This window comes from Musa acuminata, chromosome BXJ1-3 (genome assembly GCF_036884655.1).
Source record: "Musa acuminata AAA Group cultivar baxijiao chromosome BXJ1-3, Cavendish_Baxijiao_AAA, whole genome shotgun sequence".
In the NCBI taxonomy this organism is placed as follows: Eukaryota; Viridiplantae; Streptophyta; class Magnoliopsida; order Zingiberales; family Musaceae; genus Musa; species Musa acuminata.
The window spans coordinates 34,917,549-34,933,414 of NC_088329.1; the positions used below are offsets into that span (position 1 = coordinate 34,917,549).

At 40.2% G+C, this 15,866-nt stretch overlaps 1 protein-coding gene across 6 annotated transcripts in view; it reads left to right on the top strand.

Moving 5' to 3' along the window:
- The window catches only part of LOC135625608 (eIF-2-alpha kinase GCN2-like), a 49,656-nt gene that overhangs the window by 370 nt on the left and 33,420 nt on the right, over positions 1-15,866 (top strand). For 2 of the 6 annotated variants that reach the window (XM_065130640.1, XM_065130630.1), the window contains exons 3-11: positions 2,296-2,367; positions 2,462-2,521; positions 2,620-2,725; positions 10,307-10,411; positions 12,368-12,844; positions 14,298-14,429; positions 14,505-14,591; positions 14,691-14,777; positions 14,865-14,964. In XM_065130640.1, coding sequence (XP_064986712.1) covers positions 2,296-2,367; positions 2,462-2,521; positions 2,620-2,725; positions 10,307-10,411; positions 12,368-12,844; positions 14,298-14,429; positions 14,505-14,591; positions 14,691-14,777; positions 14,865-14,964 — 1,226 coding nt within the window. Of the gene's footprint in view, positions 1-911; positions 1,411-2,295; positions 2,368-2,461; positions 2,522-2,619; positions 2,726-10,306; positions 10,412-12,367; positions 12,845-14,297; positions 14,430-14,504; positions 14,592-14,690; positions 14,778-14,864; positions 14,965-15,866 lie in introns of those variants that run through there. The other 4 variants (XM_065130648.1, XM_065130661.1, XM_065130665.1 and 1 more) reach the window with 4 other exon arrangements.

Genomic DNA, 15,866 nt, shown 5'->3' on the forward strand with positions numbered 1-15,866 from the left:
TCTTGGAAGTCTCTGGTATTTTCCTCTTCAAGTTTACATTGGTTAAAAGTGAGTGTTCTTCTGGTGATTTCGAGATTGGAGGCCTCTAATTTGTTCCGTATATATTTTCTCAAATTCTTGAGCCGACTTCTAGAGGTTATTCGTCAGACATTTTATAGATGTTGATTTTTTCTCCTCTCATATGGATATAGATTGAGAATGCATCTAATGTGCTCGTAGATCTTCCAGTAGGTGTAATTGCCTGAGCTCCCTTTTGAACATCGAAACCATCGGTGTCTTTTCACCATTTCTTTTTTGTTTTTTCTTTGTGTTTGGCTGTCCATTCATGGTGATCGATTTTTCTTTGCAATTTTCGGACGAACATGTTTGAACGTGTTATAATCCGACTGTTACTGCCTCTTAAACAGTAGGTGTTTGTTTTCGTTAATTCGGTAATATAGCCTAAGGACTCATCTGCCTTTTCGGTGCTGTTATGATTGCTTAGAGACTATCGTTGAATGAGAAAGGATTACAAGGGAGACTGGGCTTCTGAGAAATCTTGCAGCTAACCGATATCGTTTTATATTATTATAAGCTCATAGCATAGGGAAGTAATGACACCATCCCCGACTTCCAACTCCACATGTAAGACGTCAACCTCTGCTTCTCAAGCTGAGTTTTCTTGTGCATTGATTGGATCAGTACGTAATGATCGATATCTACTGTTTTTATCAAGTATTCAAAATGTATGTTAGAAAACCTTGATTTTAATTCTCTTTATAATATAATGAAGAGAAATGGATTTTTACCGAGTTATAATTAGCGAGATAAGATCAAGGTTTTGATAAGAGATATGCTAACCCAATAGTGTCGTGGGGACAACATATTGACTCATTCAATATTACCATTGCCGTCATCAACCGGGCATTGTACTCGTAGCGTGCCCGGTATCATTGAAACACGGACGGTTGTTGAATTCGATGATCCCGTTATATAAGGAAGACCGCACGACGATATCTCCTACGCGGAAACGATCATCGATAGCGACCTCCTTCCGAAGCCACATCCCTCCTTCCCGCTAGTCGGTGGCTCCGATCGGATCCCGTCGATCCCTTGGCAGAGCATCGATCCATCTTCGGATCTCTCGTGTTGCCTGCCCACACACGGCTCTCGATCGCCCCCTGAAACCCTCCTGTTAGGGTTTGCGGGGTTTTGGGTGGAAGAGAGTAGGCGGCGGAGGAAGGATCTCAAGTTGTTGAGCTAGCATGAGCCTCGGAGTGGGAGGTGGAACTGCGAGGGATGGGACATAGCTCGAAGAAGAAGAAACGGAACGGGGGTGGCCGGACCAGGGGCCGGGCCCCTTTGAACGATCGCTCGGCTGGTGCCGAGGGCGATCAGGATCTTCTGGCTGATGAGTTGACGGCACTGTAGGTTTCTTTCTTTCTCTCCGTGACTTTGTTTCGATTCGAAGCTGCTGGGGTATTAATGCTATAGGAGACGATTCACAAACTTATGAACGTCATCTAATCGATAATCCTCGATCTCTGTTCTTTTCCTTTTAGTGAAAAATGATCCTTCGCGTGCTTGAATTTGAACCAACTGCTGAAGAAAGATACCTAAACATGTATACCTTTTGCTTATGCGATCACGAAAATAAGCATGAAATCCTTATTGACCGCATACGAAATATTTTTAATATTCTTATCATCATAGCAATTAAATGATACTAATGTCATTATAGTTTCAATTGTTTGTTTTAATAGTCAAACAATAGTCAACCGATGGGGTTTTTACTCAAATCTTGTCTTAGAGCTGCTGTTCTGAATTGAAACGAATGGTGAGAGAGTATGAGTAAACAACACAGTTTATGTATAAGAAAGGATTTCATGTGGTTCTGTTATCCTATAGTGCATGCGGCCAGCAGGCTCTCCTGAGAGCATGTAGTGGTCAAGACGTCCAGGGCCTTTTGGTTGGAATAATTTAATAAGGCCCATAATATACACTTACCTATGCACATCGTTAGAACTATTTCCCTGCCTGCATCTGTATGTATGTCTCCAGAGCATTTACCTGTATGTCTATCTGATAACTCCTGAATCCCCTGATTTTGTTCAACAAGATATTGATCTTGAGATTAAAATATTTGGAAATAACCTAAAAATGCAATGATTCTTTTAATATGTCTTTTAATGTTATTATCAATTCTTTCTTAGTTGGTTAAAAAGTGCGGCCCAATGCACAGGACCACCACCTATGCGGCATGGGTCACTTCTTAGTTGGTGATTGTTCTGATACATTGTTTGCTTCCTATTTCAGGGCCTCAATATTTCAGGAAGATTTCAACATTATCTCTAACTCTCCTCATACTTATTTTTCTATAAAACTAAGGTAGTTAACATTCAATGGGAATTTTTAACCTGATGTGCAAATTATGAACTGATAGTTTAATGTCTCTAATCCAATTAATGAACATGTGATATAGGCCTTACTCAAATGATATGGGCTGTGAAGATCTCCATGTTTCTGCTCTTCTTTTGGTAAGGTTAGTATTATTATTTATATTCTAATGTTCCTTCCGCAGCATCTGCCAACCACTTCTGCATCTTTCTTGAATTTATGTTCTAATGTTTCTTGTAATAGATGCTTACTTGGGTATCCTCACAAGTGCCCAAAGTTGCGGATAGTACCAGAGAAAGGCCTGTCAAAAGAAGATGCCGATAAGCTTCTGCTGTTGCTTCTTGATCAGGTCAGAAGATGTCACCATTACTACCTTAATGGTTTTTGTTTATCCTTGATAGAAGGTGGCACGACATGGATTTTTTTGCCTACTAGTTTTGGGAATTAATAATGCTTTTAATAAAGGTGTTAAGATGTCCTGGGGTCTTAGGAATAGTTTTTCAGTTGTTAAAGATGGATCAACTACCATAAAGAAATATCATTTTAACCAATGATTGAAATTTCGTACCGTACTGAAGTTTTGAACTTCGCTCGGTATGGTACGGTATGTACTGAGCGGTATGCCAGAGCGTACCGAGCGGTACACCTAATTTAGGCACAAAATCCTTTGAAAATACTTGAAAATAAAAAAAAGTTAGTATTAGGGTTTTTAAGTTAGAAATAAATATAGTAATAGTATAAGTTTAGTAAAACCAACCTAAATTAGGTAAGAATAGTATCATATATCTTTTTCGGGCTTTGAGGAATAGCCTTGTGCAAGGTTCGTATTTCGGTTCGTTACAGATTGTTCTTTTGTAAATATTGAAATATCTATAGAAAAATCATTTGAATTGTCAATTCACAAATTGTTTCTTTGCATAGTTTAAGAGAGTGTAAATGTGAGAAAAATTGAGTTTGAGGTAGTTTAAAAGAGTGTGAGAGTGAAATGAAGTGAAATAGAGGAGAAGATGAGTTTAGAAACCCATGAGAAAGGGCTTCAATGGTCATTTTGACTGTTGGAGCAATGTTATATATCAGTAACGGTCAATTTCAACCGTTACCAAGTTGTGTCGAGCGGTAACGGTCGAAATTGATCGTTATCGAGTTGTGTCGAGCGGTAACGGTCGAAATTGACCGTTACCGAGCTGTGCTAGGCGGTAACGGTCGAAATTTCGATCGTTACTGAGCTATGCCGGGCCTGTTACTGTCCGATCTACTCCTGTATCGTCCGATATGAGGTGCTACTGAGCGTTCCGCCCGGTAGCGGGCGATCTGTGTACCGGTATATTGTCGGACCAGAATGTACCCTAAACACATTCTGGGAGACAAAACATGGGCGCAATTTGCTTATATGCAATAAAATAGACATTCACTTTGTTTGTCAATGATTGAGCTTTTAACCTTCTCTTTTTATAGCCACCATAGTTTCCAATATAAAGATAAAAAGAAAAAGGATTATGAAATTTCTTACATCAACGACACAAGAGTTGAAATTAATGGGTACTGAATAGATTAAACCAAGGAATGAAATTTTGGGTACTGCAGCCATATTGACCAATGATCGGATTGCTTTGGGTTCAGTCCATGTTGATGTATCGGCATGAGATATATTAGTATATACTGTGGTACTGTTTTGTGGTACCTTTCTGCTGGGGAAGGGGCGGAGGAAGAAGGGAGAAAGAAGGTAGTAGGAAGGTGCAACAAAGCAGAGAGAGTGTACGTACTATCACAGACAAAATTGTAAACGTGGTGTTCGATATAATGCTTATGTTTGTCTGTGTCTTTCGGTTTTGTTTATACATTACACAGCATATAAGGGGCTTACAGTAGGCTTAGCAGCCCCATTTTCTTTTGTTTTGGTGGCCATCCTAGGCTTGCAAACAAAGGTTGTGTCATGTGGGCATTTGTGAGGATTTCGATCTGTAGTGGATAATTTTGGACCTTTTGTTATACAATCATTCAGAGCTTGTAAATTCTGTTTATAATTTGCATTGGCTATGAAGTGTTTACTGAAATGATTACTTGTGGATTCCGAGTGACGCTTTCTTTAACCTGTTTTCTCTTTTGTTGGTCCTAAGGGACCATAGGAGGTTTCGGGGAGGTTGACCGTTGCGGACGGACACGCAAGGGTGCCGCATGACTTAGGCAAAACCAGCTAAGTGCGTGACATATGGTATCAGAGCGGGACAAGCACTCGTAGAAACACTTGACATGCAAACATGAGGGACCTAGTGGGGCTGCGTTGAGGGCAGCCAGCACGTGCGACCATTTTGGGGAAAATAGGTATGGAGATGTAGGAAAAAGGAGTCGCTCGGAGGAGCGGGCATTTGAGATTGACATTCAGAGGAATGGCCAACCCTTTGTGCAAGAGGTACTACGAGGACAAACAAGCTGGGAAGAATGTGTAGTGCACAAAGGTTGAGATAGCTGAGTTTGAGTTATGGCTCGACGTTGGCAACCATAGTAGATGACAGTGATTTAAAAAGTGCTAGGTGCCAAAAGGCGCCAAGGTCTAAAAACGCTCGAGGCGCTAGGCGCTCGCCCGAGCGAAGCGAGGCATTAAAATATTAAACTATATAATATAATTAATAAATATAATTATTTAACAGTATTAAAATCAAAATAATATATTATTAATCTAATAAATACAAATACATTACTGTTACTAGTATACTGTTAATAGTATACTTTCGAAAGAGAAGGAAGAGGAGTGTAAGGGATGACTGTGGGTGCAGCAATAGTGGTAAAAGTGAGCAGCGGCAGCTAGAGCGGCGACAATGGCAATGACAGCGGTAGTGGCAACGACGACAACGGTAGTGGCAACGACGACATCGGTAGTGGGAGCGGCAAGCGGCGACAGTGGCAGCAGGAACGGGAGCGGCGACAGCGGCAGTGAGCAACGACAGTGGTAGCGTGAACGACGAGCAGGGTTAGGGTTGGGCAACGACAGCTGATATCGGTGCTTTAGTTGGTTCGATTGAACCAACTAAAGCACCGGAGACCGAACCAGACCTAAAATGCTGGTTCGGTCGCCTAGTTTAACCCAGGCGCTCGCCCGAACCGCCTAGCGTCTGGGCTCGGGCAAGCGCCCAGGCGGCGCCTCTTTGAAGCGCGCCGCCTGGAAGTGAAGCGAGGCGCTCGGGCCTCGCCTCGCCCGAGCGCCTAGGCAAGCGAGGTGATTGGTAAAGGATGAGACCATGCAAGGTGGAATGGGTTGCTCAACGATCGAAAGAGTTGTGCAAAGCTTATAGTGGTGAGGGGAATTGTTAACTCGAAGAATTTGGTACTTATGCAAGGGCTTGTATGCGAACGATGTAATGTTCGAGGCCATCCCAAGGCGACAGAAACTTGGCTCCATGGAGCATTGAAACTTTCTCTTCAGTATGAGAAGGGTACGTCTGTAGGAGGTTGAAGTGTGTAGCGAGTTTAGTATGTTGCTAGGACTTGAGGGGTGCAACAGGGACTGTATTGGTGAGGAGTCCCAATCTAGCAAGTGCATTTACGGGGGGTAGAACAATGCACAGTTTGTTTAGCACGGCGGACTGGCGAAGTAGTCCAAGGGGATGGTGGTTTCCGAAACTTTCAGAGGGAAGGATGCAAAGAGAGAAGTTGCTCTAATGGGACAGATACCTTGGAGGGATAAGTCACGGTTCTCCAGAGGAATAATCATGTGCAACGGACCGCACATGTTGAGGAGTACCTCAAGATAACAACCCCACAAAGCTTAACGGATCGAGCGAGTGGCGAGGAGTCGTCACATGATCTCATATGAGATAATGCATTGGGGGATGCATTGCGAGATCAAGTGGGGGAGTGACCTAAGACAACACAAATGAAGGCACACTTGGAGCCGAAATAGAGATCATATTCAATAAGGGGCTGACCCGTGGAATGGTGGGCGTAAGGGTCACCATCAACTTAATGCAAATTAAGGAGCGGAGCAACTTGGGTGTAACTTGGTGAAGGACCCAAGTCGCATGAAGGAAGTTAGCATAGAAGATAGAACATGGAGCGGAGGCACGAAGCTTTCCTTGGACAGAGGTCTAAGACATGAACTCTTATAGAGGCAAGAGCGAGATCATGTCGTTCTATGGGTCCCTTGTTTTGATGGAGTGGACTCATCCTGCATCATGCCAAAGACGAAGGGAGTTTCGAGGCACATGCACTTTATCTCGGAGAAGCATTTGACGAAAGAACTAGGGCGACTCAACTTGCGGAGGTGAAGTTGAGTTCAGAAGGCTTTGACACGGGGCAAGAGGATGTAGAGGCGGGTACTCTTAAAGAATATGCCATAGTGCTGGCATTCAAGTTGTCATGAAGGAAGCAGTGTGCAGCGGAGATTGTGCTGGTAGGGGCAGAGGCTCAGGATCCAAACAATGGTGCACTAATTTCAGTGAAGTCGGTGGACTTCGGGGGCTACTAGTCAATGAATTGTCCTAGAGCAGTGCTTCGTCTAGGTGTGACCCGAGAGCGGGTGGACGAAGGTCAATTGCTAAATGAGCGAACACAATCGAAAGTGGAAGAGGCCTTGCGATGCGTTGGCAAAGGCCACACATGGAGGGATCACAATCCATGTTCATCATACAAGGATCAGAATGCAATAGAGATGTCATCAAAAGGCGACATGGTGTAGTGGATCGTGGTGGAACAGTTCGTGGCAATGCGATACACACGTATCTAGTCCCGTGAGGGACTAGATCATACAGATGTATGATCGGGAGCTACTGGGAGCTCCACTTCGGTGAACAACACAACGACAAGAAAGACTATGGATTTAAGGAGTGAATGTTCTGGTATCGTAGAGGCGGGTCTTTTGTGCGTGCATCGAATTTTGCATCGGATAAAAGCCTTAGTCATCAGCATATGGGGGCTGTGTACCACCGAAGGAGTATACCGACTGCAAGTACCAGTGAGTCTCATGGGAGGGACTTGATCATGTAGAAGTATGATCAAAGCGGTTGGAGAGTTGGACTGCTCCAGAGCTTATATTCGCTTAAGGAAGCCCGACAAGTCAGAGGACAAGACCGAGAAAGCGAACGTTGCTACCAAGGAAGCTAAGGAGAATAAAATCGGTGCAAACCCTACAACATGATGCTAGAGGCCATGCATGAGAGTTGCAGTCTGTCTTTCCATTGACCAAGGGAAACTACTTGGAAAACACAGAGGTGTTGAAGCAGGGGGACGAAAGGAGCAAGGAAGTGATGGCGAGTTTAGAAGGACTTAGCTACCCAAAACCAAGCATCGGTTAGAATGGAGGTGGACTCGGAGGAGTGCCACAGTGCCATAGAGGCAAATCTACTGATCGTGAAGAAAAGGATGCAAATGCGAGGCGACGGATAGTAGGGCAATGGGCATGGTAGTGCCATGGTACCGCAGAGGTGAGACTTCCATGAAGTCATCGATCCCTTGCTCTTATGGAGGGAGAGCGCTTGGTCGTAAAAGGGGCCGAGGATGTGGAGAATGCAGAGGCAAACTTTAAGTACCGAAACAAGGCCAAAGGGTAGAGGCCAGGGAACTTCGTAAGACCGGTGTCAACGAGCTTCTTATCAAGATAGCCAAAAGCTAAGGACTTCGGGTTGTTGCAAAAGTGCACGACTAAGGAACGAAGCAAGCAGTACGCGGTGCTATACCTTTGCTACTCAGTGGAGTAGGTGACAGAGATGATGGAGAAGATAGTACAATCCCAGAGGCGACCAAAGCTATTATATTAAAGACTTACTCCAAGTTGGGGTGAAAACTTCTTGCATTCCAGAAGTTCGATGGCATTGAAATGGTGAATTATAGTAGCTAACTCAACGCAAGAAGTACAAACATTTTGAGTGCTTCAGAAGTGTGAGCAAAGAGCAAGCGAAGGCCAGTAACCAGCTCAATGTATGAAGTACAACCCTCGAGGAGGCGAGCGAAGTCAAATAACCTTTTCCTTCTTAACTCTTAAGAGAATGAGCGAAACTAAGTACCTCAATTCTCTTATATATATAGCAGAGGAGCTCTACACACGTTCAAAAACCCTTCGAAGAAACCAAATGAAAGACAATAGTTGTCAAATCCTCACCAATGGTGATCGGTGCTACTGAGAGTAGATTATCCGCTTCATTTCCCAACAGAATGCTAATCGAAAGCAGAAGTGATACGAATTTACTTGGAAGTGACAACTAAATGAAAGAAGAGTCGATGGACAAATTTTGTGGTGGAAGGACCCAAAAACTTCAAAAGTTTGCGAGGCGATACTCGTTAAAGCTCCAACAAGTATCCACCCAATTCAAGTGGCATGAGGCATTTGAGAGACTAGCGCGTACTGAGGATGGTCTTTTCCTTCATTTGAAGGATCCGTAGGAACCAACAGTGATCAACACAACTTAGCCAACCCCACACTAAAGTCAGAGTCATTGGCGAGTTGAAGCAGCATAGCAGATTAAAAGTTTAACTACTCAACAACAATAGCGGAGAGTAGCTGGGAGCCAACAAACGCATTGCAACTGGAGCAAAAGATTAAAGACTCAACAAAGGCTAGGAGTTGCAGTGTCAACAAGGACTTCGATGAGAACGTCGAAGGAATAAGTGGGGGAGAATGTCACGGACAAAATTGTAAACGAGGTGTTCGATATAATGCATATGTATGTCCATGCCTTTCGGTTTTGTTTATGCTTTTCACAGCTTATAAAGGGCTGACAGTAGGCTTAGCAGCCCCATTTTCTTTGGTTTTGGTGGCCATCCTAGGCTTGCAAACAAAGGTTGTGTCATGTGGGCACTTGTAGGGATTTCGATCTATAGTGGAGCATTTTGGACCCTTTGTTGTGCGATCGTTCAGAGCTTGTAAAGTTTGTTTGTAATTTGCATTGGCTATGAAGTGTTTACTGAAATGATTGCTTGTAGATCCCGAGTGAAACATTTTCTTTAATCCGTTTTCTCTTTTGTAAGTCCTAAGGGACCATAGGAGGTTTCGGGGAGGCTGACCGTTGTGGATGGACACGTAAGGGTACCGCACGACTTAGGCAAAACTAGCTAAGTGCGTGACTGCACGACAGCTGTCATGCGACCGCCACTGTATTGTCGCATGACAGCATTGAGAAAAGAACGGGCTTGCTAGGATTTTGCGATCGAAAGAGGCTGATTCGGGTCCATTAAAAAAAATAAGAAGGGTTCGGTCCTGATCATTTTAAAAGAAAAAAATCCAGACCTAACATCTTTAAAAAAGAGAGAAAACTAGATTGAATTGCCTGAAATTGGGCAGCCACATCTTGGGTTATGCTTGGAGAGGTAAATACTGGCTGGTATGAACTGAACTGGGTGTAATGAATTCTATGAGTCTACGAACAATAGATGAGTGCTATTAAATTGCTGATGTGTGGAATAAGTAAATAGTCAAACTAGGATAAGATACTTGTGAAACCGAATATTGTATGAAATTTTGGGACATATCATTAATAAAACAATTTGTGAAAACTGGTTCTTATGAAGCAAATTTAGCTTGGAAAAATTATGAAAAATTATGAACTTTTCAATGGCATTGAAAGTAATACTAATATGTAATTTGATGGGCATGGATTTATGGATTTTTAACTAGTTGGGTTAAGACTTGATTGTTCTTGCTATTGGCAATGCTAACAGTCTAAGCTGCATTTTAACTTTTGTGCTGTCATAAGATTGTGAAGTAAATATTCAAAATATTAGTTCTCTACTGATCGACTACAGAATTGTTTTTATCAGGTCTCTACTTTACATCTGCACAAGAGTTTTTTATATCTTTAAATAATTTATTAAATTAGACAACTAATGGTAACTATGAATTTAGTGGCTTATAGAAAATCAGTGTTGAACCTGCATTATGTTCTCAATTTTTCTATTACTTCCAAATTAATATGAAATTTTATTCTTAACAACTATTTGTCAGGCAAAGGTTAATGGTCGGGAAGGACGTGTAATGATTTTCAATTTGGTGGAGACAGCTCAAGAGTTTTTATCTGAAATTGCCTCATTCAATGAATCACATGAATCTGTAAGTTAGTTTCAATGACAAAATGTTGTCTTAATCTCAGAAAAATTGTCCCTTCTCTATATACACAATTTGCATGGGTGTCTACTGGTGGAGACTTGATCGGACATTTAGTTTCCATAGAGACATCTGTTCTTGTGGTGGTTGAGTTCTTTTACTTCGCTCTTTGAATTATAACTGCCGTCAAGTTGAAAGCATAATGCTTAACAAATTAGTTCATAGTATTTGTACTTTTATACCTTTGCATGTAGATATCGAGAAGTTTCATTTGCTGTTCTAGTGACTGTAAGTTCAAAAAATTGAATGCATTGCCTATAAATCTAATATATGGACAAAATAACCAGGGATCTATATTGGGTCAAAGGTTATAACGACTAGAAACTCACAACTAAGTTGCTATGTGATCCCCAACAATGTATTGCTTTCTATGGGTTGTTGTACCACTTGAGTTAGTATGGTATGGGCAATACGTATCGGTCCGACGAGTGATCGGGATACGGATCACCCGGTACTAAGCCGTTTCTATTGGGGGGCTATATCGGGCGATACACCCCTTCGTACCTAATGGTATGTCTGAAACTAGACTATTGCTGATTTGTATCGATCGGTAACATTCATATTTCAATTGATTTTGATGGACGACCCTGATTAACCAGATTCCAATGGTCAATTTGATCGTTAGCATGCCTTGGTTGATATGCTGGTATAGAGCGGTACATGCCATACTGTCGGTCGGCATGGTCAGTTGGCAGGAGAAGTTAAACCTTGCTATGAGTAATGTGTAACAGTAATCAAATAACATTGCTTGATTTCTACTATATAGTTTGTAGCTTATACAATTGATTTTTTTTTACTTTTTTAGTAAATTGAATGCCGTGCCTATAAATTTAATATGTTGACAAAACAATCATGGATTTTTATTGGGTCAAAGGTTATAATGATAAGAAACTCACAACTAAGTTCTTTGTGATCACCCACATTTATTGCTATTCACATGCAGTGTGTAAATGTACTTAAAATACCATTATTTAGCTTTTTGTGTTTTTAATATTTTATATTATTTATGTTATTAGAATAATCGTTTTAGCTATTAAACATGCCCTTATACAAATATGAAGTGGTTAATATAGCGACAGTTTTAATGATAATTTAAAAAGCATAAGGCCATTTCAGTTTGTGAATGATTTTATTGATGGCATATCTTTCTTTTCATGCAAATTTATGCTGATGTTGCTATGGTTCAAATTACAATTATGATAAGGCCTCATATCTGTTATGCATAGCATTTTTGTCCCTGCTTGGAAATATTTATTTGGGTATTATATTATCCTTTGTCTACAAGCTGTTGAACTGCATCTGTTTCTTGGCCATACTGAACATGGCATCCTGATTTTTTAACATAAATGATCTGTGGCACTAATATCAAATTTTGAGAGGCACTTTGCTTCTGAGCAAGAATAATTCTGACTATGATTTTGCACTAGTTTAAGATTGTAATAAATTGAGGTTTTTAATCTTCCAAGTCTGAAGCAAGGATTGCTGTGCTGGTCCGCACAGTGTGGCTCAATATTTAGCCTATGTTTTTAGGCACATGAAGGGTACAAGAATGTGTAGACCATTTGGTATGGTATCATGCTTTGTTGAGAATGTATAAATATTCCCCATGCCATGATTTATTAATCTTTAGACAGAAATATGATTTCTATTTATGTCAAAGTAGCATTATTCTTGGATCTCTTGGTGTGATCCATTGTAAGTTGTGACCTTTTGTTTAGGGATAAGCATGTTTGTCCAATCATGAAATTCTCTGCATGTAAAATTGAAGTGGCCAGGTTGGATATACTATCCTAGGCTCCTAGCAAACAAAATGTAAATATGATTTTCATTCTGTTGTTTGTTGTTTGTTAAGTGTGGATTTTTATTCTGTAGTCTAGCTAACTTCAAGTTCTTTTATTGCAGGTTCCTTGTATTGGTTCTAGTCGAAATGACCACTCTCTTCAAGAGGAACCAGCATCCCAGATTGACATGTGCCGTTATTCTGATGGGCCTTCTGTTTGCAGTTCAATCGATCTATATGGTGACTTGTGTGGTGATGATGCACCATTGGGTGGTCATGTCACGAAAGCTACAAATAACAGCTCTAGCAAAGTCATTGTTACACAAGCTGGATCAATGGACATGGACAAAAATAAAAACATCCTTTTGGAATCTCATGCCTTAAAGAACGTTGAGAATGCCACCACAGATGATGGTTTGTTAAGAAATAGGAAATCTGAAGTGTTGAACATGATAAAACATGGGGTTGAACCACTGGCAGTTGCAAAATTAAATGTTCTTGTGGAAGAAACTGAAAATGACGCGACAAGTTCATCTTTCAAGGCTTCCTTGAAACCATTAGAAGATGTTCTGGAGAGTTATGATGGCACACTGCATGAGGTAAAAAAATAGAAATTCAAATCCTCATATTTGTTAAATGTCCACATTGGGTGGATAAATTAAAGTGTTTTCAGAGATTGGGTTGCACGTGGACTAGGGACCACTGATATAGGTCATCTTGATGTCATAGCTTATTGCTCATAAGCAGTCCTTTATACTCAGTGCTACACACTTGCGTTAACATACTTATCAACTCAGGATCAGTGGATGTTTGTATCTAGCTGATTTATAATGCAAATGTCCTGACTTGAGCGGCAAAGAAGTAATTATAACATACTTGCATAAACATTGAGCTTGCAATATGCTGGCTTGACATCTTGGATTGTGTATGTTTCTAGCAAAAAAATGTCAGCTTAGTTGGTAACTTGTTGGCTTTTGCAATATGCTTCATTTTGAGGTTTTTTAATCTTTTCAGTGACGTTTGATTTGCTTTAATTAAATTCACAATTATCATGGTTATCTTCATGGTTTGACTTTGATGTTTTGGGTAGTAGATCCATGTTGGTCTCTGGCCATGCTAGAATGTGCCAATGTACCATGTAATCAGCAGAACATTTTTTAAAGATTCAAGATATACACGGTGTTGGGCGGCATGAACACGGTCTATGCTGCTAATCTGATAGGCCATCGGACCAATGTGTACTGCCTAGTACATACTGGTCTGAGTGAAATGTAGAACCACTTGTCTTACAGTTCATACTGTTCTAGCATTTTGATATCAGGGTGGTGGTACAAATCCAAGTTAAAAGTAGAACCATACGTCTTTGGCATTTTGATATCGAGGTAACAACAAGGATCAAAATCTTGATATTGGAACAATACCGGCCACTGGCTGGACTGGTATGATTCAGTTATGTATTGCATGTTGGCATATGGTACATTGGTGTGGTCCGGTTGTTATGGACCGGGAGATGGCGAGGGTGGAGAGAGAGGGGGGGATGTTCTCTGCAGTATTTATTCAATGAATAGCAGCGAACACTGTGTTTGCAGTGTAAACAACAATATGCTGGACTTTTGTGGTAAGCATTATTGATTGAAACAGGAATGTCTTGAGATGATTGGTTGGTCCCTTTTCTGCAGTAGTAGAATGGCAATTCGACATGTTTAACTAGGTTATTTTGTAGAAATGTTCTGGAAGTCGATTGACATGGTTGTAACAATTTGGTCCGGCCTGGTACTTAAAAAATCACACAGTGAATTTTATATGAATAGAAATTGCTTCAGATCATCTTTTGTCATTCCTGGTGGACCAGTATAACGTTAGAGTATATGCCAGTCTGGTTAAGCACTGGTAATGGACCATATGACTACCACTCAGTATACCATTTTTATACTCCTTTTTTACTAGTATGATATAGGCGTGACAACCACTTGATTATCTTTGATTGAAATCAATATCAGATCATCCTTGGTTTTTGTTTCATATAACCATAATTTCTAATTATCCTGGCAGGGCATCAACCTTTTAGAGCATGGATGTAAGAATGATGTGTCTGATTCAGAATGTGATTATTTGACTTCGTCAAGCTATGTTTCAGTTACACATGATGATGAATCTCGACGCAAGGAAAAAGATCTTCTTTTGGTACTTCCTTACCCTTAATGTTGGTTTATATCATATAGAGAACTTTACATTTAACTTCTTTACTCATCACATCAGGTACACTTGCTTCGCCTTGCTTGCTCTTCCAAAGGATCTTTAGCTAATGCTTTACCGGAGATATCGTTGGAGCTGCAGAATATAGGGGTATATGTTTCTCACCCATCCTTCTCTTTTTCCCCTCTCCTCCCCTTTATCCTATATTGTTTTTTATTTGAAGGTTCAATTTTTACTGGTGCCAAACAGGTGCTTTCTGAATGGGCCAACGATTTAATTGCTGCACCCCTGTCAGTTTTTACTGAAGCATTTGATCATGCCTTTGAACAGCATATGGTTGGTTTGTCTTTGAGTGATATCATTACAGATTTATAGATTCAAAAGTCTAGTGGTGATAGTTTTCTCGTGGTTGATCTGTTTTAGGCATCCTCAAAATTCTCCGAATTCTGGAGAACAGGCAATGGTTCTTCATCTAAACCAAGTTCTCGTTATTTGAGTGACTTCCAAGAGGTCCATTCACTTGGTAAGATAACCATTTCTTCATATGCTCCATCATACTGTTGAATTGGTTTCATCTTTTCTCCATGTTAGTTGTAAGTTTTAAGTTGCAAATAGTATTAATGTATATTATGACCACTAAATAAATGAAAGGATTATCTACCTCATTCGACACATTTTAACACACGAAATATTGGTATGGAAACCTCATTCGACACATTTTAACACCTTAAACAATCTGGAACAATGGTGTTGTACCCACATCCATTTTGGTTGAGGGTTCAAAACCTCATTTGACATTGTGGTGGTGGACCAGATCACCACAAGGTCCGATACTCTCTTTCGCACTTACCCTTTGTAAATGAAAAAAAATAAAATTCTAAAAACTAAAAATAAAAGATTATAAAGTAAATGTCACAAATATCTAAAATTAAAATTAAAACAAAAATTGAAACTCTAAAAATAGTAAACAATTTAGGTCACTAAGAGTTGCACAAAGCTTTTTTCCTTGCCTGGAACCTTGGATCCTTAAATCTCAAGCAAGCAGACTCGCTGTGCCAACAAAGCTTGCCTTAAAAATTGTAAAACTTGAACCAATAAGATTGCTTGTGAAATTAAGGGGAAAACAACAAAAGATCAGAAAAGTAAAGGATGAAATTTAACGAATAAAGATAAGATATAAAGAAAAAATATATAACATAATTAAATTAGACTATAAGAAAAATAAATTGGCTATCACATTGAATGATGGAAGAAAAAATTATGATTTTAAAAGTATGATGAAAAAATTATGATTTTAAAAGTATGATGAAAAAATTAATATGCAATGGTCTATCTGGTGAGGCTTGATCCTTGGTTAAAAGTTTCTGCATGTTAAACACTACTAGTGAACACATTCTTTTGGTTTTATAGTATTTTTTTTGAATT